General features: G+C 40.8%; 1 protein-coding gene and 1 long non-coding RNA gene across 4 annotated transcripts in view; both read right to left on the bottom strand.

The window, feature by feature from the left end:
• The window catches only part of gtf2f2a (general transcription factor IIF, polypeptide 2a), a 35575-nt gene that overhangs the window by 6499 nt on the left and 3096 nt on the right, over positions 1-25980 (bottom strand). The window contains exons 2-7 of one of the 3 annotated variants that reach the window (XM_034193141.1): positions 24858-24931; positions 20774-20792; positions 19564-19702; positions 19426-19431; positions 16961-17020; positions 4385-4466 (exon numbers count right to left, since the gene is read on the bottom strand). In XM_034193141.1, the coding sequence (XP_034049032.1) occupies positions 4385-4466; positions 16961-17020; positions 19426-19431; positions 19564-19702; positions 20774-20792; positions 24858-24931 (380 nt within the window). The remainder of the gene's footprint in view (positions 1-4384; positions 4467-16960; positions 17021-19425; positions 19432-19563; positions 19703-20773; positions 20793-24857; positions 24932-25980) is intronic. The other 2 variants (XM_034193149.1, XM_034193154.1) reach the window with 2 other exon arrangements.
• On the bottom strand, positions 20194-20642 carry LOC117530233. Its single transcript, XR_004566244.1, has 2 exons — positions 20454-20642; positions 20194-20391 (listed from the first exon to the last, which is right to left on the bottom strand). It is a non-coding gene; the product is annotated as an uncharacterized LOC117530233 (long non-coding RNA).

The raw sequence follows: 25980 nt of genomic DNA, 5'->3' as shown, positions 1-25980 counted from the left end.
TTGACCATAAAATTTTATTACAGAGATTAGAGCATGCCATAGGTATTAAAGGCACTGCGCTGCGGTGGTTTGAATCATATTTGTCTAATAGATTACAGTTTGTTCATGTAAATGGGGAATCTTCTTCACAGACTAAAGTTAATTATGGAGTTCCACAAGGTTCTGTGCTAGGACCAATTTTATTCACTTTATACATGCTTCCCTTAGGCAGTATTATTAGACGGTATTGCTTAAATTTTCATTGTTACGCAGATGATACCCAGCTTTATCTATCCATGAAGCCAGAGGACACACACCAATTAGCTAAACTGCAGGATTGTCTTACAGACATAAAGACATGGATGACCTCTAATTTCCTGCTTTTAAACTCAGATAAAACTGAAGTTATTGTACTTGGCCCCACAAATCTTAGAAACATGGTGTCTAACCAGATCCTTACTCTGGATGGCATTACCCTGACCTCTAGTAATACTGTGAGAAATCTTGGAGTCATTTTTGATCAGGATATGTCATTCAAAGCGCATATTAAACAAATATGTAGGACTGCTTTTTTGCATTTACGCAATATCTCTAAAATCAGAAAGGTCTTGTCTCAGAGTGATGCTGAAAAACTAATTCATGCATTTATTTCCTCTAGGCTGGACTACTGTAATTCATTATTATCAGGTTGTCCTAAAAGTTCCCTAAAAAGCCTTCAGTTAATTCAAAATGCTGCAGCTAGAGTACTGACGGGGACTAGCAGGAGAGAGCATATCTCACCCATATTGGCCTCTCTTCATTGGCTTCCTGTTAATTCTAGAATAGAATTTAAAATTCTTCTTCTTACTTATAAGGTTTTGAATAATCAGGTCCCATCTTATCTTAGGGACCCCGTAGTACCATATCACCCCATTAGAGCGCTTCGCTCTCAGACTGCAGGCTTACTTGTAGTTCCTAGGGTTTGTAAGAGTAGAATGGGAGGCAGAGCCTTCAGCTTTCAGGCTCCTCTCCTGTGGAACCAGCTCCCAATTCAGATCAGGGAGACAGACACCCTCTCTACTTTTAAGATTAGGCTTAAAACTTTCCTTTTTGCTAAAGATTATAGTTAGGGCTGGATCAGGTGACCCTGAACCATCCCTTAGTTATGCTGCTATAGACGTAGACTGCTGGGGGGTTCCCATGATGCACTGTTTCTTTCTCTTTTTGCTCTGTATGCACCGCTCTGCATTTAATCATTAGTGATCGATCTCTGCTCCCCTCCACAGCATGTCTTTTTCCCGGTTCTCTCCCTCAGCCCCAACCAGTCCCAGCAGAAGACTGCCCCTCCCTGAGCCTGGTTCTGCTGGAGGTTTCTTCCTGTTAAAAGGGAGTTTTTCCTTCCCACTGTAGCCAAGTGCTTGCTCACAGGGGGTCGTTTTGACCGTTGGGGTTTTACATAATTATTGTATGGCCTTGCCTTACAATATAAAGCGCCTTGGGGCAACTGTTTGTTGTGATTTGGCGCTATATAAAAAAAAAATTGATTGATTGAATTGATCCTTCTCTTCAGCTTATCAGAGATTTTTCTTGGCCTGCCACTTCGGGCCTTAACTAGTACTGTGCCTGCGGTCTTCCATTTCCTCACGATGCTCCTCACAGTGGAAACTGACAGCTGAAATCTCTGAGATAGCTTTTTGTATCCTTCCCCTAAACCATGATGTTGAACAATCTGTTTTCAGGTCATTTGAGAGGCTCCCATGTTTCCACTCATCAGAAGAGATGCAAAGAGGACAAACATTTGTAAATACTCTTTCTCATGATTGGATTCACCTGTGTAAGGAGGTCAAGCGTGAATGAGCTTACCAAACCAAATTTGTGTTTCAATAATTAGTGCAAAATGTATTCAAATCAAGAAAATGACAAGGGTGGCCAAATTTATGCACCTGTCTAATTTTGTTGAAATAATTATTGCATAATTTCTACAAATACTAGAAACCTCATTACACTCTCAATTATCAGTCGTCTGCTATATGATACATTTAACTGAAATTTCTGGTCCAGACAACCAATGAATTATAAAGGAAAATCACGAAAATTATCAGAGGTACCCAAACGTTTGCATACAACTCTGTGTGTGTGTGTGTGTGTGTGTGTACACACACACACACACACACACACACACATGAAAATGTATTTTTGCAAATGTATTAAAAATAAAAAAACTAAGAAATCACATGTACATAACTATTCACACCCTTTGCTCAACACTTTGTTGATGCACCTTTGGCAGCAATTACTGCCCCAGTCTTCTTGAATATGATGCCACAAGCTTGCCCCAGTATTCTTGAATATGATGCCACAAGCTTGGTGCACCTATCTTTGGGCAGTTTTGTCCAATCCTCTTTGCAGCACCCCTCAAGCTCCATCAGGTTAGATGGGGAGCGTCGGTGCACAGCCATTTTCAGATCTCTCCAGAGATGTTCAATCAGATTCAGGTCTGGACTCTGGCTGGGACACTCAAGGACATTCACAGAGTTGTCCCGAAGTCACTCCGTTGATATCGTGGCTGTGTGCTTTGGGTTATTGTCCTGCTGAAATGAACAGTCATCCCAGTCTGAGCTCAAGAGCGCTCTGGAGCAGGTTTTCATCCAGGATGTCTCTGTACTTTGCTCTGTACATTCATCTTTCCCTCAATCCTGACTAGTCTCCCAGTTTCTGCCACTGAAAAACATCCCCACAGCATGATGCTACCACCACCATGCTTCACTGTAGGGATGGTGCCTGGTTTCCTCCAAACATGATGTCTGGCATTCACGCCAAAGCGTTCAATCTTTATCTCATCAGACCAGAAAATTTTGTTTCTCATGGTCTGAGAGTCATTCAGGTACCTTTTGGCAAACTCCAGCCGGGCTGCCATATGCCTTTTACGTCTGACCACTCTACCATACAGGCCTGATTGGTGGATTGCTGCAGAGATGGTTGTCCTTCTGGAAGGTTCTTCTTTCTCCACAGAGGAATGCTGGAGCTCTGACAGAGTAACCAACAGGTTCTTGGTCACCTCCCTGACTAAGGCCCTTCTCCCCAGTTGCTCAGTTTAGACAGGTGGCCAGCTCTAGGAAGAGTCCTGGTGGGCCCAAACTTCTTCTATTTATGGATGATAAAGACCACTGTGCTCAATGGGACTTTCAAAGCAGCAGAAATATTTCCGCAACTGTGGGACCTTATATGTAGACAGGCGTGTGCCTTTCCAAATTATGTCCAATCAACTGAATGTACCCCAGGTGGACACCAGCTGAGCTGTAGAAGCATCTCAAGATCAGTGGAAACGGGATGCATCTGCTGTCAATTTTGAGCTTCATGGCAAAGGCTGTGAATACTTATGTCCACGTAATTTTTTTGTTGTTTCTTTTTTATTTTATTTTTAATAAATTTGCAAATAAATAAATACATTTTTTCCACACTGTCATGATGGGGTACTGTGTGTACAATTTTGAGGAAAAAAATGAATTTCATTCATTTTGGAATAAGGCTGTAATATAAAAAGTGGGAAAAGTGAAGCATTATGAATAGTTTCTGGATGCACCGTACACACCCACACACACAAAATATTCTGTGGTTGTCAAACTAAAATGTCTGAGGTCTCTAGTGTTTGACAGAAAATTCATATATACATAAAAACAACCACAAGATAACTCTGATTTTGATAGTTATGCACAGTTAAGGTGAAATTCTTAGATACCGTTTCTCCAGTGATATCCTCACGGGTAACCAACTTACTCTGAAAATAGCCAAACTTTTACTTAAGTGTGGCTTCCAGGTACTTTATCCACCACAACTGACGTGAATAAAGTAATGAAATATGACAAACCTACTTTGGGACCAATTACTCTTAAATTAAAATTAATCTTCACTAAGAGTTTATTCTTGTCATTTGCCTATAACAGACCAACTAGTGATTCCATCTGGTGGGTGACGAAATGACAAGATACACACACACACACACACACACACACACACACACACACACACACACACACACACACACACACACACACACACACACACACACACACACACACACACACACACACACACACACACACTACAACAAGAACAGAGACATAACATAAATCAAAACTTTCCAAGAGATTTTAAAGTACTAAATACTGTTTCCTTGGTCTCTCTCGCACACGCACGCACACCTCCCTTGTGCAATATGTACATTAATCTCTGACTGTTCCTTCCACCTTATTTTCCACACAGTTAAAATATTATAAAGCTGCTCTCTGTTGTATACAGGATTTCAATAATTATATTTCTACATAGTGATGTGAACTTCACATCACCATATTTGTCCATCTCCGTGTGAGGCTTATACTGAAAACAAACAAAGAAGAAACAAAAACACCACCACCTCCCACCTTACTTTTTTAGCTTCATGTAGTTGTCATCAACAGCAGATCTGCACTCTGCTTTCTGCACCACCACTCCCTCCAATGCCATTTTATCTGTGGGGGAAAAAAATAACAACAATAATACTACAACCACCACTAATAATAAAAATTTCATCACAACTTCAGTCAACACCTGCATTTGCAGTGCATTCTCATTTCTTGAGTAAGAATAGGGCTGAGGCTTTGCATGTAAGGGAAAAAAAAAAAGCAGAACACTGGCATAAATCTGAGCAAAATATTCAAGAAATCCAAGTCCAAGGTTTCACAAATTCTAATGAATGAAATATGCAAAAATCATATTTACAAGAACATTGGTTCAAACCAGTTAATAGAGGGCATGAAAAAATCTCCCAAACATATAAATCTGAGCAAACATGTAAATCTTTGCAGCACCATAATCTCACAATCGTTTTATGATCAGTGTGTGCAGTCACTAAAATTTCACTTTCAATTAATCCATCCATCCATCCATCCATTTTCTTCCGCTTTATCCGGAGTCGGGTCGCGGGGGCAGCAGCTCAAGCAAAGCCGCCCAGACCTCCCGATCCACACACACCTCCCCCAGCTCCTCCGGGGGAACCCCAAGGTGTTCCCAAGCCAGTCGAGAGACGTAGTCCCTCCAGCGTGTCCTGGGTCTTCTCCGGGGCCTCCTCCCGATGGGACATGGACGGAACACCTCTCCAGCGAGGCATCCAGGGGGCATCCAGAAAAGATGCCAGAGCCACCTCAAGTGGCTCCTTTCAACGTGGAGGAGCAGCGCTCGACTCCGAGCTCCTCACCCTATCTCTAAGGGAGCGCCCAGCCACCCTGCTGAGGAAACTCATCTCGGCCGCTTGTACTCGCGATCTCGTTCTTTCGGTCATGAGCCAAATCTCATGACCATAGGTGAGGATCGGAAAGTAGATTGATTGGTAAATCGAGAGCTTTGCCCCCCTACTCAGCTCTCTCTTCACCATGACGGTCTGATACAGCAACCGCATCACTGCAGACGCTGCACCGATCCGTCTATCGATCTCACGCTCCATCCGTCCCTCACTCGTGAACAAGACCCCAAGATACTGAAACTCCTCCACTTGAGGCAAGGACACTCCACCGACCTGAAGAGGGCAAAGCACCCTTTTCGGTCGAGAACCATGGCCTCGGATTTGGAGGTGCCGATTTTCATCCCGGATGCTTCACACTCGGCTGCAAATCGCCCCAGTGCACGCTGAAGGTCCTGATTTGATGAAGCCAACAGAACCACATCGTGCGCAAACAGCAGAGACGAGATTCTGTGGTTCCCAAACGAGACCCCCCTCTACACCCTGGCTGCGCCTAGAAATTCTGTCCATAAAGATAATGAACAGAACCGGTGACAAAGGGCAGCCCTGGCGGAGGCCAACGTCCACTGGAAACATGTTTGACTTACTACCGGCAATGCGAACCAAGCTCCTGCTGCGGTCAAACAGGGACCGGATAGCCCTTAGCAAAGGACCCCGGACCCCGTACTCCCGGAGCACCCCCCACAGGGTGCCCCGAGGGACACTGTTGAACGCCTTCTCCAGATCCACAAAGCACAGGTGGACTGGTTGGGCGAACTCTCGTGAACCCTTGAGCACCCGATGGAGCGTGTAGAGCTGGTCCAGTGTGCTGCAACCAGGACGAAAACCACACTGCTCCTCCTGAATCCAAGGTTCGACTATCGGTCGAATTCTCCTCTCCAGTACTCTGGAATAGACCTTACCGGGGAGGCTGAGGAGTGTGATCCCCCTGTAGCTGGAACACACCCTCCGGTCCCCCTTCTTAAACAGAGGGACCACCACCCTGGTCTGCCAATCCGGAGGCACTGTCCCCGACCGCCACGCGATGTTGCAGAGGCGTGTCAGCCAAGACAGTCCCACAACATTCAGAGACTTAAGGTACTCAGGACGGATTTCATCCACCCCAGGAGCCTTGCCACCGAGGAGCTTTCTAACCACCTCGGTGACTTCGGCCTGGGTAATGGATGAGTCTGCCTCTGAGTCCCCAGTCTCTGCTTCCTCTTCGGAAGATGTGACGATGGGATTGAGGAGATCCTTGAAGTATTCCTTCCACCGCCTGACAACATCCCCAGTCAGGGTCAACAGCTCCCCACCCGCACCATAGACAGTGCTGGTGGAGAGCTGCTTCCGCCTCCTGAGGCGTCGGACGGTTTGCCAGAATTTCTTTGAGGCCGACCGATAGTCCTCCTCCATGGCCTCCCCGAACTCCTCCCAGAGCCAAGTTTTTAACTCTACGACCGTACGGGCTGCGGCACGCTTGGCCTGTCGGTACCCGTCAGCTGCCTCCGGGGTCCCACCTACCAACAAAGACAAGTAGGACTCCTTCTTCAGCTTGACGGCATCCCTTACTTCCGGCGTCCACCACCGGGTTCAGGGACTGCCGCTGCGACAGGCACCAGAGACCCTGTGACCACAGCTACGAGTGGCCGCATCGACAATGGAGGTGAAGAACATGGTCCACTCGGACTCCATGTCTCCAACCTCCCCCTAGAGTAGTGGCCATGCCCAAAAAAAGACTGCTAGAAAAGGGTAATACCCCTCCCGGTGGTAGAACAAAATGAGACCTGTTTTATTTAAAGGGTATGGATGTCTACTTTTAGAAAATCATGGTTGTACTAAATTAAAATGTGTACAATGCATCAGATTAACCCCCTGTTTGCCAAAACATTAACAGGTCTTTGTACTGCAATATTTGATATATTCACCTGGCAAAGAGGCATAATAGGTAATGAGAGCATCAATTAACCCCATCTTTCAGGTGTAAGGCATACCACTACACACATTCTTAGGGTTTAATGTGGTTTTTATCCTACTGTGGGGATATTAACCCCTTAGAACTCAAATTTGTTTTATGAATTTTCCCACGTTTTGTTGATGCTCTGATTATTCATGAGTGGATGTTAATAAAATAAGTTGCTGTGTATATCATTTGACAATTTTAGATGTCTTTTATTAGAAAATACCAGGTAGGAGCTTTTTAGCACACAAGAAGAGGCGGACACCAGAATGGTGCTCCATGCTGTCAGCATGTCTTCACAGTTTGCAAGGACTATCATCCGCTCAGATGATACTGATGTTCTGGTTCTTTTGTTACATTACACCAATCAAGGACAGCTCAGCAAGGAAGCTTTCATGCATGCAGGACATACAGGCCAGTATGTAACAAGAGAGCACTTCATCCCTAGTCACACGATTGCAGCAGAACTTGGCGATGACATTTGTCAGTTTCTGCTGGCAACACATTCCTTGTATGGGTGTGATTCCACTAGTTCTCTTTACAATATTGGAAAGAAAACAGCCTATCAGACTCTCTGTATGAAGATAACTTCAGGAAATTTAGTGAATGGTCTGAAAAATGTGAATCACCTGCAAGGCTGGATGGAGGCTGCAAGGGAACTGGTCCTTGCCATGTATGGGAGGAAAGCAAGGACCTGTAGGACACTGGATGATCTACGCTACTTACTAGCCACAACCACTGACAAACCGGCCACCCAGTTGCCTCCTACTGATGATGTATTTAGGCAACATGCCCTTCGAGCAAATCTCCAGACTCTGATTTGGACCAAGAGCGACATTCCAAAACCAGATCTACCTGACCCAGATGGACATGGTTGGTTTCGGGACTCCGCAGGATTGCATCCAGTTCTCTTCACACAAGAATCAGCTCCTGCTGAAGTCCGTGATATCACTCACCTCTACTGTAGCGATAGTAAATGTACAGAAGGCAAAAAGTGTGTTTGCGTGTCAGCTGGACTGTTCTGTATTGATATTTGTGAGTGTGTCTCTTGTCCAAATGTCCCCTCCGATCAAGAGGCACCAGCAGAAATGTGAATGACATACAGCATGGTACATATGCAGTTAGTTCTAAATAAACAACCCTCTCTCATTCTGATAAGTTAGAAGGGGTTTACCTTTAGATAGTAAGAAATGTGACTTGTATGATGATAGTCAGAAGAATGTTCATGTATTCACTGCAGATCTATTTACTGCAAATGTGTATTTTGCAATGACGATCGAAACTGGTCACACAAATACCCTCTGCAAGTTTCAAATAATGATTGCTAGATCAACATGTGATTAGCTGGAAAGGGGTTAAAACTGTCTATACTGTCATTAAAAGGACTTCAGAACATTCTTTGTGATGATTTTTATATAAACGTCATGTACTTTCATCCCCAAAGGAATTCTCAGCCACAATCAGTCAAATAGCTAACTGTGAACTGATGGTTTACCGCTAACAAAGGGTTAATTTGAAGCATTGCACCCATTTTAAATGATTCTACCTGGTATTTTCTAATAAACAACATAAAAGTGTCAAATGTTATAAACTTCAACTTATTTTATTCCCATTCACTCATGAATAATCTGTGCTATCAACAAAATATATGTGGGAAAATTCATAAAAATTTTGGATTCTAAAGGGTTAATATCCCCATAGTAGGGTAAGAACTTAATTAAACCCTAAGAATGTATGTAGTGGTATGCCATACACCTAAAAAATGGGGTTAATTGATGCCCTGATTACATATTGTGCCTTTTTTTTGTTAGGGGAATATATCAGATATTGCAGTACAAAGACATGTTAATGTTTTGGCAAACAGGGGGTTAATCTGCTGCACAGTACATATTTTAATTGAGTACAACCATGATTTTCTAAAAGCAGACATCCATACCCTTCAAATAAAACAGGTCTCATTTTGTTCTACCGCTGGGAGGGGTATGGATATTTTTTTTAGCCCTTGGCCGCTGGACTACCCAGGATCTGGGAGAAGCTCTCCCGGAGGTGGGAGTTGAAGACCTCGCTGACAGAGGGTTCCGCCAGTCCTTCCCAGCAGACCCTCACGATACATTTGGGCCTGCCAGGTCTGACAGGCTTTCTCCCCTCCCAGCGGATCCAACTCACCACCAGGTAGTGATCGGTCGACCGCTCAGCCCCTCTCTTCACTCGAGTGTCCGAGACACGTGGCTGAAGGTCAGATGATACAACTACTGATTTTTTACTGGTCATGGGAGCTTCTGAACTGCTCTTAGTCTGACCCGTCACCTAGGACCTGTTTGCCTTGGGAGACCCTACAAGGGGCACAAAGCCCCCGACAACATAGCTCCTAGGATCATCCGGGTACGCAAACTCCCCCACCACGATAAGGTGGCAACTAGAGGGGGAGTCACTTCAAATAATCCCAAATCAAATTTCAGCATCTGTCGGCCAAACACACGCCTATGAAGCCCACCAGACCTTCAGCCACTATTTCACAGCTATATCCTTTCTACCAACAGGGTGGTTTCCAAGCTGTTAGTGCACTTATTTTCAGGGCAGAAGGTTCCCGGTTCAAGGCTACCTGTACCCATTCTCCATCTCATATGGAGTTGCATCATGAAGGTCCATCCAGCATAAAATGTGCCAAATCAACATGCAGATCATGATCATGCAATCAATCAAGAATTTATGAAGTTCCATGAAGCACTGAATAAAACCGACCTTGGATGTACAAAACACAAAAGCTACAAACGTCTTGAACTCATTAACTCTACCAAAAAAAAAAAAAAAAAAAATTAGATCCTGAGGACAGACTGTCTCAATGCTGATATTCCTGAAGAAATTTTTATTCAGTGAAGTCTCTGTAGGACAATAAAGCTCCAGGTCCAGGTGGCTTTCCAACTGATTACTTCACAGCCTTAAAGCTTTTAACCACTTTAACAAATATATTTAAGAAAACCTTGATTAATAAAAACATTTTTGAGCCCTCTGGAATGGAAAACAATAACATTACTGTCAAAAACCTAAAGGGATCAACACAAATGTACTTCCTATCTGCCTCTTGCATTGAGAATGGAGGATATTATCCTTAAAAATTATTCATGATGATTTCACAGGCTTTGTTAGAAACCAATATGGATTGAACAAGGTATGGACTACGTATGGGAACCTTTTCATATAATGTAAAACTGCTTACCCCATGCTAATGGCTTAAAGCAGATAACCCGCAAGTTGGAGAGGAAATGGCGTCTCACTAATTTAGAAGATCTTCACTTAGCCTGGAAAAAGAGTCTGTTGCTCTATAAAAAAGCCCTCCGTAAAGCTAGGACATCTTTCTACTCATCACTAATTGAAGAAAATAAGAACAACCCCAGGTTTCTTTTCAGCACTGTAGCCAGGCTGACAAAGAGTCAGAACTCTATTGAGCTGAGTATTCCATTAACTTTAACTAGTAATGACTTCATGACTTTCTTTGCTAACAAAATTTTAACTATTAGAGAAAAAATTACTCATAACCATCCCAAGGACGTATCGTTATCTTTGGCTGCTTTCAGTGATGCCGGTATTTGGTTAGACTCTTTCTCTCCGATTGTTCTGTCGGAGTTATTTTCATTAGTTACTTCATCCAAACCATCAACATGTTTATTAGACCCCATTCCTACCAGGCTGCTCAAGGAAGCCCTACCATTATTTAATGCTTCGATCTTAAATATGATCAATCTATCTTTGTTAGTTGGCTATGTACCACAGGCTTTTAAGGTGGCAGTAATTAAACCATTACTTAAAAAGCCATCACTTGACCCAGCTATCTTAGCTAATTATAGGCCAATCTCCAACCTTCCTTTTCTCTCAAAAATTCTTGAAAGGGTAGTTGTAAAACAGCTAACTGATCATCTGCAGAGGAATGGTCTATTTGAAGAGTTTCAGTCAGGTTTTAGAATTCATCATAGTACAGAAACAGCATTAGTGAAGGTTACAAATGATCTTCTTATGGCCTCGGACAGTGGACTCATCTCTGTGCTTGTTCTGTTAGACCTCAGTGCTGCTTTTGATACTGTTGACCATAAAATTTTATTACAGAGATTAGAGCATGCCATAGGTATTAAAGGCACTGCGCTGCGGTGGTTTGAATCATATTTGTCTAATAGATTACAATTTGTTCATGTAAATGGGGAATCTTCTTCACAGACTAAAGTTAATTATGGAGTTCCACAAGGTTCTGTGCTAGGACCAATTTTATTCACTTTATACATGCTTCCCTTAGGCAGTATTATTAGACGGTATTGCTTAAATTTTCACTGTTACGCAGATGATACCCAGCTTTATCTATCCATGAAGCCAGAGGACACACACCAATTAGCTAAACTGCAGGATTGTCTTACAGACATAAAGACATGGATGACCTCTAATTTCCTGCTTTTAAACTCAGATAAATCTGAAGTTATTGTACTTGGCCCCACAAATCTTAGAAACATGGTGTCTAACCAGATCCTTACTCTGGATGGCATTACCCTGACCTCTAGTAATACTGTGAGAAATCTTGGAGTCATTTTTGATCAGGATATGTCATTCAAAGCGCATATTAAACAAATATGTAGGACTGCTTTTTTGCATTTACGCAATATCTCTAAAATCAGAAAGGTCTCAGAGTGATGCTGAAAAACTAATTCATGCATTTATTTCCTCTAGGCTGGACTATTGTAATTCATTATTATCAGGTTGTCCTAAAAGTTCCCTAAAAAGCCTTCAGTTAATTCAAAATGCTGCAGCTAGAGTACTGACGGGGACTAGAAGGAGAGAGCATATCTCACCCATATTGGCCTCTCTTCATTGGCTTCCTGTTAATTCTAGAATAGAATTTAAAATTCTTCTTCTTACTTATAAGGTTTTGAATAATCAGGTCCCATCTTATCTTAGGGACCTCGTAGTACCATATCACCCCAATAGAGCGCTTCGCTCTCAGACTGCAGGCTTACTTGTAGTTCCTAGGGTTTGTAAGAGTAGAATGGGAGGCAGAGCCTTCAGCTTTCAGGCTCCTCTCCTGTGGAACCAGCTCCCAATTCAGATCAGGGAGACAGACACCCTCTCTACTTTTAAGATTAGGCTTAAAACTTTCCTTTTTGCTAAAGCTTATAGTTAGGGCTGGATCAGGTGACCCTAAACCATCCCTTAGTTATGCTGCTATAGACGTAGACTGCTGGGGGGTTCCCATGATGCACTGTTTCTTTCTCTTTTTGCTCTGTATGCACCACTCTGCATTTAATCATTAGTGATCGATCTCTGCTCCCCTCCACAGCATGTCTTTTTCCTGGTTCTCTCCCTCAGCCCCAACCAGTCCCAGCAGAAGACTGCCCCTCCCTGAGCCTGGTTCTGCTGGAGGTTTCTTCCTGTTAAAAGGGAGTTTTTCCTTCCCACTGTAGCCAAGTGCTTGCTCACAGGGGGTCGTTTTGATCGTTGGGGTTTTACGTAATTATTGTATGGCCTTGCCTTACAATGTAAAGCGCCTTGGGGCAACTGTTTGTTGTGATTTGGCGCTATATAAAAAAATTGATTGATTGATATGTGACAATACAATCAGGCACCTTACCAAATCTTTGCCATGGTTCCCAAATGCCTTTGAATACTTAAGCATAAAGATTATGAGATCCATAGACAAAACAATCTTATGAAACTGATGGATCAGGTACAAACAGAGTTACAGAAATATAAAGACCTACTATTATCTTTTGTCTTTTTATTTAAGAAATGTGAACCTAACCAAAAATAACATACTTCCTAATTTTTTTTTCTTCCAGTGTGTCCCAAATAAAATCCAAAAACCTTATTTAATTCACTAAATAAACCCATATCCATCCCCTCAAATTAAATTCTAAACCTGAGGCCCCACACATCAAAGGAGGCTTAAACCTGCCCAATTTTAAATTTTACTACAATATAGCTCAATTTCATCCATCACGGTGCTGATTAAACTCTAAGAACATGAGACCAGGTGGTTTCCTGGTGAACAATATGAATTTACATATCCTTAAAGGTTCTTTCTTTTCTACACTCCAAAAAAATAGGGATGGGCCCAATCTAATCCAATATTTGTATTGTGTCCAATACTGATGTTATTCACATATTGGACACCGGAGGTACAAGGCCGACCAACTTCCTGATTCAAGTCCTTGTTACGTCGTCAAATGAATAATGAAGCTGTGAGCCTGTTTTGCTTATGAATCACCAGGGTGGAGAATATAAAAATAACCATAAAAATAAAAGTAGCTGGAACCTATCCAAGCAGCCATAGGGTGTGAGGTGTGGTACATTCTGAACAGGATGCTAGTGTGTCGGAGAACTGAAACCCATGGCACATGGTGCACACCGCATGCCACGCTGCCTTCATCTGCAACAAACCCACATACATACACACAGGACAAATTCATATAATGAATGAAAACAAGTGTCTGAAGAATTTTTTTTTAATTAAAGGCATGTGAATGTAGTCAAATGGATTGGAACAGCACTTTTAGCTCATGAAACTCCAGGGGAGGATCCAGCTTCAGGCGGTTGGAGGGGGTGTTGCAACTAGAGTCCCTTGATTGAGAGAGTGGCAACATGATGAGTCACAAAAAAAAAACAAAAAAAAAAAACAGTCACGTGACTCATGGTGCCATCTTGGGTTCAAAAGAGCGCTGGCTGTTAATGTGTGTGCATGTACATCCAGCTATTTTATTTATTTATTCACTGAAAATACCAGGTTTTGTGCATTTGGATGCACATCAAGGGCTTCAAGATGTACAGATTCCCTTCAGATCCAAACAGAAGGAAAATTTGGGAAAATAAAGTCAGCCGTGTGGGATGGAAGCCGACATCATCGTCAAAGTTTTGTGAGGTAAATTTATTGTTCAGTCCCATGTACAGTAAAACTCACCTAAACCGTCATTGTATAAACCACATTTTCACAGTCACCTGATTAAAAAGTCCCCAAATTTTTGTATTGTTTTTCCATGTAATAAACACCGTATATAACGGATATTGTATAACGGATTTTTTGCTGACATCGGATATAATGTCTCATCTGATTGCAATGTATTTCCATTAAAAACCCAGAGTAGTCTGGACGTGCACAGTAACAGAGGTACAAAATAAAGTTCAGGGCTCTGACCCTCACCGATTTGAGGAAATTGGGACCGGAGTCATTTCTGTGATTAAAAGCCAGACCGATTTTTTTTTTTTTTTCACACCATGCTCAGACTTGGACCTGCAGCCTGGACGTGCACCCACAGCAAACGGATGTGATTTCAAACTTTTCTGCCTTCACTGCTTCGTCTGCCATCATATTATAATAGTTTTTGCAGTGCGCACGCTGATTACAAATTGATCAGAAAAGTTTGCAACTTCACAAACATGGAGTGAAAAAGATGAACCTGTACAGCTTACCTTTGAATTAGAGGAGGTGATTGCAGAAAGAAAAGCTTGTTGAGGGTCAAATTAGTCCAGAATAATGCATAATCCAGGGACGGAGAACTTTAAAACTGTCAAGCACGTCATTGCATGACATGGAGTTATAGAGCTGCAGAAGTGTAAATCAGGCTTTAAATTAATTAAATAAATCATCAAATTGTAAATGTATGTAAATTTGATAGCTTAATTATTTTTATATTTATTTTGATAGCACCTGTACCTGGATGTGCTGCTGTATGTGGTTAAATGATTTAAAAAATGTTGAAAACAAAAGGTTCATTCAGTAGTTCAGCGCAGTTGGAACCAAAATGGCATCATGTTCTGAGTTGACGTTACTCTCCTCAATCAAGGGACTCTAGTTGCAACTTGGCTACGCCTGTATAATTTTAAAAAGCCTAACCCTTTTTCCTGCATTCTAAGGCAATCTAGGAAGCTAAATACTGACACTCTTGACATCAATTTAAATACACAGTATTTATTTTAAAGTCCTGTGATGACAGTGCCTTTAACCAAAAACAGCTAGTGTGTGTGTGTGTGTGTATGTATATATATATATATATATATATATACACACACACACACGTGCATGTGTGTAATTTTTTATAGCACCATCAAAAGATACCTGCAAGTATCATCATTTTAGCAATCAATAATGATGTCAGCGCATTTGCGTGTGTGTAGGGCTGTCACAATTATTACAATATTCGTCAATCGCAATTATTTTTCATATTCGCGATTATTTTTCATATTCGCGATTACCGTGAATTATTTATTTTATCATCAAAGCATAAAACGACTCCGAATCTGACGTCATTGTGCTGCAGCCTCGCTCTCGTCTTAAGGCGGGACAATAACAAGGAGGCTGACAGCCGATTAAAACAGTGCCGTCTTCTTCAAAAGCCGTCTAAAATGCGGAGCTGTCGGTGTGTGTGTCTGTGCCTGTGTGTGCGCGCGCGGAGTTAACAGGCTGCAGACTGCGAGGGAGGGGGGTGGGTGAGGGAGATTCCTGAATGCAGGCGTGACATGTTCAGTGCGCAGCGAGCGCGGAGCAGAGAGAGGATTTTAACCTGAGTGAACATGTTAACAAAAGGAAAACATGCTGCCTTTACTTCTCTCTGAACTTTCTCTAAAGGTGTGATTCTGCCGTTACCGTCCTGTTCACACCATGTGCGTGTCGTATGCTGAATTTATGAGATCATGAGATGAAATAAATGGTCAAATAGCTTTAAAAACATATTTAAAAAATGAGAATATATGAATGAACTGAGCCACAAAAAAACAAAAAAACAAAAAAAAAAACCCTGACATGGAGAAGCTGTGGTGATGGTCAGATGCACAGATCACAAAAAGCAGGTGAGAACTCTGAACTTTAACAGCTGTTACTTTCCAAAGGTATTTATTTGTTCAATATGGGCTTAATGCAGTGTTTAAGCACAAAACGTGACTGATGAGGAGAAACAATTTCAGAAACGCAACAGAAACAACCACAATTCAGAAAATTCAGTTGGGACTGTATGTAAAATGAAGATAAAAATAAAAATGTTGCACCATTCCCAGTTTTCCACTCACAGAAGCCAAACGTTCTTCCAGAGTTGTGTAATTATACTACAATAGTAGAATATAAAGAAGGGAAAAAAAAGAAAAAAATAGACAATATATTCGTCAATCGCAATTATTTGTCTGACAATCGTCTCCAGAAATTCCTAATCGTGACAGCCCTATGTGTGTGCAGCTCTACCTGCTAATTACTTATTGAAGTAATGTGCTTTAATAATGGTCATAGAATTATCTGAAATGTGTTAACTAGTGGCGTTTTGCGCTGAAATGCTGGTTACATCTTAAATGATTACAGTCATGCGCTTTGAAACATGCCCCTCAACTTAACACTCAAATTTTGTAAACGGGGTTTCAAATGTGTTTTCTCTATCTTTATTAATGCTACTGAGTTGCCATGCAGAAACACAGTAAATGCAGCGTACAGTGGCTTGAGCTAGCAATATGGCTTTAAATTGTTAATTGTTGCCACACTTAGTATTTAGGCACTTTATATCAAGCCTTTTCATCATTCAAGTAGTGACACTACACATGACAACGTGCAGGTACCCTCAAAGTGAAAAGATGCCTTACTTCTGCTTCAGACCCATACAAGTTGACCGTGCTTTGAGTTTTGTTAAAGTAACACATAGATACATCTTTTTATAATATGTATGCAATGGGTTTCTACAATTATACTGGAGCCCTCAACCATTTAAAGAAAAAAAAAAAATGTTTTGTGAAACCCACTGATGAAACTCATCTCTCAGGTGACAAAACAGAGCACTCACCTGGACCTGCCCCCGCCCCCGAAGCTGAGCTGCTGCCATCAGATCTCTCCTCTGATTGGCCTACAGGAAGGGAGGGAGGGAAGGTAAAAATGAAAATATACGGGGTGGAAGACGAAGGGAGGAAGGGATCGAACAACAAGAACCACACCCAGTGTTTAGTCGCACAGGAAAGCGATCGTTCAGAGCGTCTTGGTGCATTCTCGGATGAGCACAAAAGAATGCACGAGTAAAGCAAGCATGCTCTCAGACCAACTGATACAAATACCCAACCCATCACCAAAGCACATTCAGAGCAAGGAGGCACAAGGACAAAATTATTTTTTTATATTACAACATATGTGTCCAGATTGTGTACACAAATAAACTGGAATTAAATATTATTGGAGCAACTGTGACTGTGTGTTGTTTAGTGGTGTAACAGTTCACAGTTGATCTGTATGGATCCTCCACTAGTTTTGCAGGCACAGAATTGCACATTAACTGCAAAGCTTCTATGACAGTGTGAAATACCTTTTTTGGGGGGGTGGGGGTCGGTCACTGTAACTTAATTTTTAACATAATATTTCATCAATCAAAGCAGTTGCTTGTTCATGTAAGTGAGGAAAAAGCAGTTGTGTGTTTACATGAACTAAGCATGTTAAAAGCAGACAGCCTCTGCTGCCATGCACGTAGCACGAGACAGCTTACATACCCTACACCTACCCTGTGCCACCCTGAGCTGAGCGAGCTGATTTCTTTATTGATTTTTTTTTGTCATTTTAATTACTTATACTGATGCTGCCAAAGACTATTTATTATTCAGTACAGTTCATATTGCAATTTAATCTAACAATTAAGTATCCATTTATTTTCTAATCCTGCTTATTCCAGTTAAAGGTCACGGGGGGGTTGGAGCCTATCTCAGCCGTCAATAACTGAGAGGTGGGGTCCACCCCGAACAGGCCACCAATCGATTGTAGGGCCAAATGTATACAAACATATTCACATTCTCACTTAAACTTGTGGCCAATTTAGAGTCACCACTTTACCTAACCTACATGTCTTTGGAAGAGGGAGGAAGTCGGAGAACATGCAAACTCCACACTGTCAGAAGCGAACCTGGGACCTTCTTGCTGTGAGGCAACAGTGCTAACCACTAATCCATCATGCTGCCCACACATGTTCTTTCAAAATATTATTCAATATTAGACACCTTGTTTTCATTCATTGAAAACAAGGTGTCTAATATTGTTTTCAGGTTTGCCTGAATAGCACTGTGTAATTTAGATACGGGGTGGGTGGCTATTTCTCATTTTTACACCTTCATCATGAGACTTCGCAGGATACCACTCCAACGGACCAGAATTCATTAACCTCAGGTGATGTTTGATGAGGTTCTCTATTCTCAGAAATTATATCAGGGTCCAGATAAGAGTTCCACATGCCCATTTCTGCTTGGTTCCAAACTTTGATTTGTGTTCATTGGTTGTCAGTCATTATGACACATAAGTAAGCCATTTTTACTTGACCGTTGCATAGTTTGTGGAATAAATGGCCAGGTCAGGTCTGCAAACATGTGGTGATGCCATACTTTGCTGCATTTACTACCATACTACAGAACCGCTCCCAGTTCTCTAGGAAAGCAGAAATCCATCATCCAGAGCCAGGTGAAAAGTGGGTATTCCCTTGACCTTTTCCATTTTCTGGGATACTCAACACTGAGGTACATAAATGTGCATCATGTCCAGAGAAGTGCACCACATAGCCAAAATATCATATTGCAGCTGATGTTTCTTCACAATGCAAGTGATACTACTCATTAGAATTCCACCAAGTAACCATTTGTTTGATAGTCATTCAAGCAGTACTCCAGGATTCACCGAAGAGACCCAGACTGCAAAGAGGCAGTGCTGAGATCTGTGCTTCCGTTCAATGAGTACTCGCCAAGCTAGGATACAGTCAATTACCAACTTTTTGGGCATTCAACCAGACTTCTCTGTTCACAGTGTGGCAATACGTTAAGTCTGGGCATATTATCTGGATCCTACATCCCAATTAGCAAACAATTTGCTACATACCGTTCCTTAACCTCACCATCTATTCTATATGCTCTATTATGTGTTCACCATATTTAAAAAGAGGGTGATTTGTACTTGTGCTTTGTATTCTGATAGTGACAGGGCTACATATGCACTCGCTCAGTGCACATGTATGTAGAGAGATCCCGGGCCAGCCGGGAAGAAGACAAGCCTTCATCAGGCCCCTTCTTTTCCCATTGACTGTTCACTTATCCAGATTGTAGGCACTTTTTTCAAATACACACTGTTGGATTGTGGACAACTTCACACTCAATGGGAAAAGCTCATGATAAGCCAAAACACACTGAAAGCAGCACAAACAGGAAAAAAGGGTTATGCATGAAGAAGACAAGCTGCACATGGACTGCCAGGATGAACACCTTCACCACCTGATCACATAGAACTTACCTCTTTCTATACAGCAAATGGATCACAGAAAGCTACATTTATGATTCTCTATTTATTTTCATTATTTGGGTGCATCAGTAGGCAACTCACACATTCAAAGCAGACAACTGATATTTACTGATGAAAACTAAAGGTCACCTGATGAAGTCTCAGAGAAGACTGCCAATGTCTGTCCTCCCACTGTCTGCATGGTGAACGGGTGCTCACGAGGAGCACATGCGTTCTTGTGTTCCAAACCATCGATCGCAGTCAGTTCTTCATTCAAAGTGAATGACACCTGGATCAAACAATGCCATCAGAGATGAAAAGATTGTTAACCGAGCGTAAGCTCTGTACAGGAAAATATCAGACCGAGGTCTTGACAGTAAGGGCCTTGTTGCGCTTGATCCGTAAAAAAAGACCGAGGTCTGATATTCCCGTACAGATCGAGCAAGCGATGTTAATAATTACTTTATTATATGGCTGTTTGGAGCCGTGTTTTCATCTTGTTGGTCTTCATTTTGCACGTCCACTTCAACCTTGTTTGCTGATAATTCCTCCAATTCAAACTCGTCAGTGTAATAAAATTTGCTTGGAGAATGATCTTCATCTCTCATAATTTGTTCACTTTTTGTTTTGTTTACAATTTTGCACCGTAAAAATTGTAAACAAAGTCGCAAATCTGATACACGAGCTGGACCGATTGTCTGGTAACAGTCTGATATGGGAAAATATAAGATTAGAAATTAGCCAATCAGAGCACGCATAGCCATATAATAATAACTTTTATTGTGTAGTCTAGAGCTAGCAGAAGTCTATCCGACCCATATGATTTGAGTCTAGTGAAGAAATTAAAAGGCAGTGTGACCAAATACTAGCACATGCAAAGTTTTGATGAAGCAGAAAAAAAACTTAAAATAAATCTGCCTCTTAAATTATTATTTTGGATACAAACTCCATTGGAAGTAAAGCAGACACTCTTAATAACTTAACATCTGAACTGTTTGGAAACATGAAATGTGTGCAGTTGAGTAAACAAAATTTTAAACTTTTAGCCACGGTGTACATAAACCGATGGCCTCAACTGTAAATTCAGCCATCTTCAAATACTGATTTGTAATGTAACTATTATGTGTGCATTGTCAAATGCATTAATGTCAGAAAATCAGGGTGGATGCAGGATAAGAAAAATTCTAAAAGACAAATGCAAAGTGTAACTCAGCACTAATTCATTAAAGATACTGTGGTTTTGTAAAGTCCATACACACTGATAATCAAATTCAGGATATTCTAACAAAGCAAGTATAGATGTGCACAGTGGGAAAACACAGTATGTGGTTGCATAGCACTTTTGTCACACATTACCAACCTCTGTTTTCCCATGATTCCTGCAAAATGGGAGAAAAAAATTATCAGCAAAAGTGGAAGTGATTTATTGGCACAACACACAATAAATTAAGACATGCGTTTGTACACGCACACACACACACACAACTTTTTTTCAGCAAGACATCAAATCTAGGCTTGCATCTCAGGTGCACCTTCTGGCAAATTTTCAGGTCTTATTTTTAAGAAAATCCTCCTCTGTACCACTTCATCATGAAGCTGTATAACTGGGGATACAAAATGGAAAACATGCACTGTGCACAATTTCACCAATCACAGCCACAAAAGCCTACTTCTTCTGGATTGTCTGGGTGTCTTTCCTCACTCTTCTGCTTCTTGCATAGTCACTCACAGTTTTTGAGAACTGTCTTCTCTACACAGATTAACCATAGAGTGCCATACAGTTTGTATTTCTTCATAATTCATGTAAACAAAGTCCAAGACATATTCAGTGACTTGGAAATGTTCATGTATCCATCCCCTGACTTGTCTGAAGAAAACTGGCAATAAAACTGATTCTTTACAGGTATTATACCAAAGCGTTACATTATTTATGCAACCCATCATCTTGGCTTTTATATTTTTTACTAATTTTTTATCACATTGTAGAGAGTTGCTGTAAGTTTCAGTTTATGGAAGGTAATTTTAGATTATTTTGTATTTGAAATGGCATAAACTAATTAAAATGTATGAAATACAGAGTGTCCCAATACTTTTGGAGGACACTGTGTGTATACAGTTGTATGCAAAAGTTTGGGCACCCCTGATCATTTTCATGATTTTCCATTATAAATGGTTGGATGTTTGGATCAGAAATTTCAGTTAAATATATCACATCGCAGATGAACACACTGATATTTCAGAAGTGAAATGAAGTTTCTAGTATTTACAGAAAGTGTGCAATAATTACACTATATAACACAATTTTTGTTCCTGGCTTCTAAGTGTTATATTTCAACTGCTTATGTCTAAAGTCTATGGAAAAATGACTACATTCAGCACAAACTTTGATTTTATTATTTTTTTTTTTTACGTTCTAGAAAGTTCTAAAAGTTTCTTGAAATTTCTAGATAATTCTGGAAACTTCTAGAAAATTCTGGACAGTTCTAGCAGTTAAAGAATATTCTAGAAGACTACTCAGTAGTAGTGAAGGCGAATTGAGAATATTCTTGAAAACTGACAAATTTAAAAATATTATCCTGATCACAGAAGCAAAGTTTCTGTGGAATAACAGCTATTTTCTATTTATTTAAGGCATAACAGGTTAGGAAAACATGCTGTGTACCCAGGAACAAAACAAAAATAAAAATTTGTTACATAGTGTTATTTAAACAAAATTGGGCAGGTGCATAAATTTGGGCACCCTTGTCATTTTATTGATTTTAATACATGTAGCACTAATTATTGGAACTCAAAATTGGTTTGGTATGCTCATTGACCCTTGACATCCTCACACAGGTGAATCCAATCATGAGAAAGGGTATTTAAGGTGGCCATTTGCAAATGTTTCCCCTCTTTGCATCTCTTCTAATGAGCCTATAAACAACTCTCAAATGACCTGAAAACAAAGATTGTTCAACATCATCGTTTAGGGGAAGGATACAAAAAGCTATATCAGAGATTTCAGCTGTCAGTGTCCATTGTGAGGAACATTGTGAGGAAATGGAAGACAGCAGGCACAGTACTAGTTAAGGCCCGAAGTGGCAGGCCAAGAGAAATCTCCAATAAGCTGAAGCGAAGGATGGTGAGAACAGTCAGTGAACCCAAAGACCTGTTCCAAAGATCTACAACATGATCTTCCTGCAGATAATGTCTCTGTGCATCGTTCAACTATACAGCGCACTTTGCACAAGGAGATGCTGTAATGCAGAGGAAAAGCTAAAGCACATTTGGACAAGCCAGCTTCATTTTGGAATAAGGTGCTGTGGACTGATGAAACTAAAATTGAGTTATTTGGACATAACAAGGGGCGGTATGCATGGCTGAAAAAGAACAGCATTCCAAGAAAAACACTTGTTACCTACAGTAAAATTTGGAGGTGGTTCCATCATGCTGTGGGGCTGTGTGGCCAGTGCAGGAACTGGGAATCTTGTTAAACTTGAGGGTCACATATATTCCAGTCAATATCAGCAGATTCTTGAGAACAATGTTCATGAATCAGTGACAAAATTGAAGTTGCGCTGGGATTGGATCTTTCAACAAGACAACAACCCGAAACACTGCTCAAAATCTACTAAGGCATTCATGCACAGGAACAAGCACAATGTTCTGGAATGGCCATCTCAGTCCCCAGACCTGAATATTATTGAAAATCTGTGGTGTGATTTTAAGTGGGCTGTCCATGCTCGGAAACCAAAAAACCTGAGATGTTTTGTAAAGAAGAATGGTCCAAAATACCTTCAACCAGAATCTAGACTCTCATTGGAAGCTATAAGAAGCGTTTAGAGGCTGTTATTTCTAATTTTGTTTAAAGAATTATTGCACACTAGAAGGTAATCCTATAAACTTCATTTCACTTCTTAAATATTACTGTGTTTGTCTGCTATATCATAAATATAATTGAAATTACTGATCCAAAGAACCAATGATTTATAAAGGAAAATCATGAAAATTATCAGGGGTGCCCAAACCTTTGCATACAACTGTATGTGTGTGTACATACAGTAAAACTCGCCTAAACCATCATTGCATGAACTGGATATTTGGACTCACCAGACAAAAGCAAAAGTCCCAATGCTTTTGTATGGTTTTCCATGTAATAAACACTGTATATATCGGATTTTGTATAACGGATTTTCGCTCACATCGGACAAACTGTCCCGTCCCATTGCAATGTGTTTCTATTAAAAAATGCTCGCATGTACCAGACAGAGCAGTCTGGGAATGCACACTCGCAACAGATGGTATGAAATAAAGTTCAACACTGACACTCATCGATTCGAGGAAAGTGGGAACCATATTTCCTTGATTAAAAGCCTGCCTGTTTATTTTTTTCAACCCATGCTCAGACCCGGCGCCTAAACGAGACTGGCCTTTATTCAAGGCTGGCAATTATTAACAAAATGCTGCCTGCTGCCTGCAATGTATTATGGTTTTAAGTTTCACACATATCCATGGGTGTGGTGAACCAAAGACAAACGCTTTAGAACAGAAACCTCTGTGTAGCTGCAAACCCTCTCTGTAGCCTGACGCAACGACGGAGACCGCAAGGGCTGTGATTGGTCACTTTTACATTTTCACTCCTTCCTCTCCCATCATATTTTAATAGATTTGCAGTTCGTCTCCAGATTACATTTCGATCATGGATCATATATGTTTGGCAGCAAAGTCTGCAAATATGACCAACTTTGCAACACGAGTCAGAAAAAGACACTCAAATGACCTGCAATTCATGGAGGAAAATTGCATGTAGTGTACCATTGATTTGGAGGTTGATGAGTGTATAAAGAAGTGGAGCTCGTTGAGGGACAAACTGGTCCATAAAAAGCCACTGTTCCTGCAGTAAATTGCATTACGCCACTCACAAATGCGACGGAGAACTTTGAAAGGGTCATGCGCATGTTGATGCTATTGCAGAAGCATAAATCAGGCTTTAGGATTTTAAGGTACCACTCCACAGCCAACTTAGAAGAAAATGTGACTCTTTTTAATGCACATAATGCCTGGCGCTTATTTAAGGCAGGCTTTTAATCAAGTAAATACGTAAGCGTAACTGGTGCTGGAGATTCCCCGTAGATCGTTCGGCACCTCTTGACTAACTAGTCTGTTACATACATATAACAGCTTTTGTCAATTTTATACATCTAGCAGATTTTGATTAAAAGACAACATTTGCTGATCCACCTAAGTTTATATATATATATATATATATATATATATATATATATATATATATATATATATATATATATATATATATATATATATATATATAGATAGATAGATAGATAGATAGATAGATAGATATAGACAGACAGACAGACAGACAGACAGACAGACAGACAGATAGATAGATAGATAGATAGATAGATAGATAGATAGATAGATAGATAGATAGATAAACATACTTGCAAATTCTGAGTTTTCCAACCTCGCCTCTGCCAGATGCTTTTGCCCACTGCTGAGAGAGGTATTTGGGCACCTGCATGAAGCGATACAGGTGTCATGTTATTTTTGGGGGAGAAGGTTTAACACTCTTTCACAGGGTCATCACAGGCATGAACTTCATTGATCTCCAAAGGGGAAATTCTACTGCATCTGAACAGACAAGAGAAATGCAATCAAAAAAGGGGGAGGGGATGGACGGACGTGTGCACCCGCGCCCGCGCCCACACACACACACACTTCCCTTTTTCCTTTACATGTTTTCCACGAACATTCATGTGGGGTCAATAAACTCAAAGACAAACCAGTTCTAAGGTTAGGGCTGTGTATGAACCACAAAGTTGGGTAGTTTAACTGACAAATATAAGGATACCATAACCCTAAAATATTTTTCTTTACCAGTGATACGCCAAATAGTCATTGTCTGCCAAAACATGACTGCACAGCCATAATTTGCAAATACACATAAATGTATGTCTGTGCTTAAGAAGACAAATGTTGGCTTCTGTGAAACATGGGTATTTTATAAATATTTAAACTCTTGCAAGGACTGGGTTGGTTATACAGCACAAAGCAGGCAAAATAATGCAAAGTCATAAGGACATATGAAAAAGTCTTTGTTCTTAATTGTGTATGTACAGTCCATCTGTACACACAATTAAAAACAATATATATAGTATAATAATATAGTCCATGTGCGCAGGGTACGGTTACCCTGACACGCAAATTATCAGCATCGTTGCCAAGTGGTTACTGCACTTGGTTTCAGTGCAGAAGGTTCCTGGTTCATACTGCCCATTTCTCCATGTAATGTGGAGTTGCGTTAAGAATATCAACCGACATGAAACCAAAATCAACATACAGATCCACTTTGAATCTGCTGTGGTGACCCCGAGTGAAAACAAGGAAGGAGTCGAAGGCACTTCCTTCACATACATAGGTCCATGTGTCATCAATGATTAATTAAATTGTTGCTTCTAAATAAAAATGAAGAATGTTATACATAAATATTGCAATCACATGAATGCCATTCGTAGTTCAACTAAGTGAAAACACTTCTCTGGACAGAACTGTGATTTTTCAGTT

The sequence above is a fragment of the Thalassophryne amazonica genome, chromosome 2 (genome assembly GCF_902500255.1).
Source record: "Thalassophryne amazonica chromosome 2, fThaAma1.1, whole genome shotgun sequence".
Classification (NCBI taxonomy): Eukaryota; Metazoa; Chordata; class Actinopteri; order Batrachoidiformes; family Batrachoididae; genus Thalassophryne; species Thalassophryne amazonica.
This window is presented reverse-complemented; position numbering and strand designations above follow the sequence as displayed.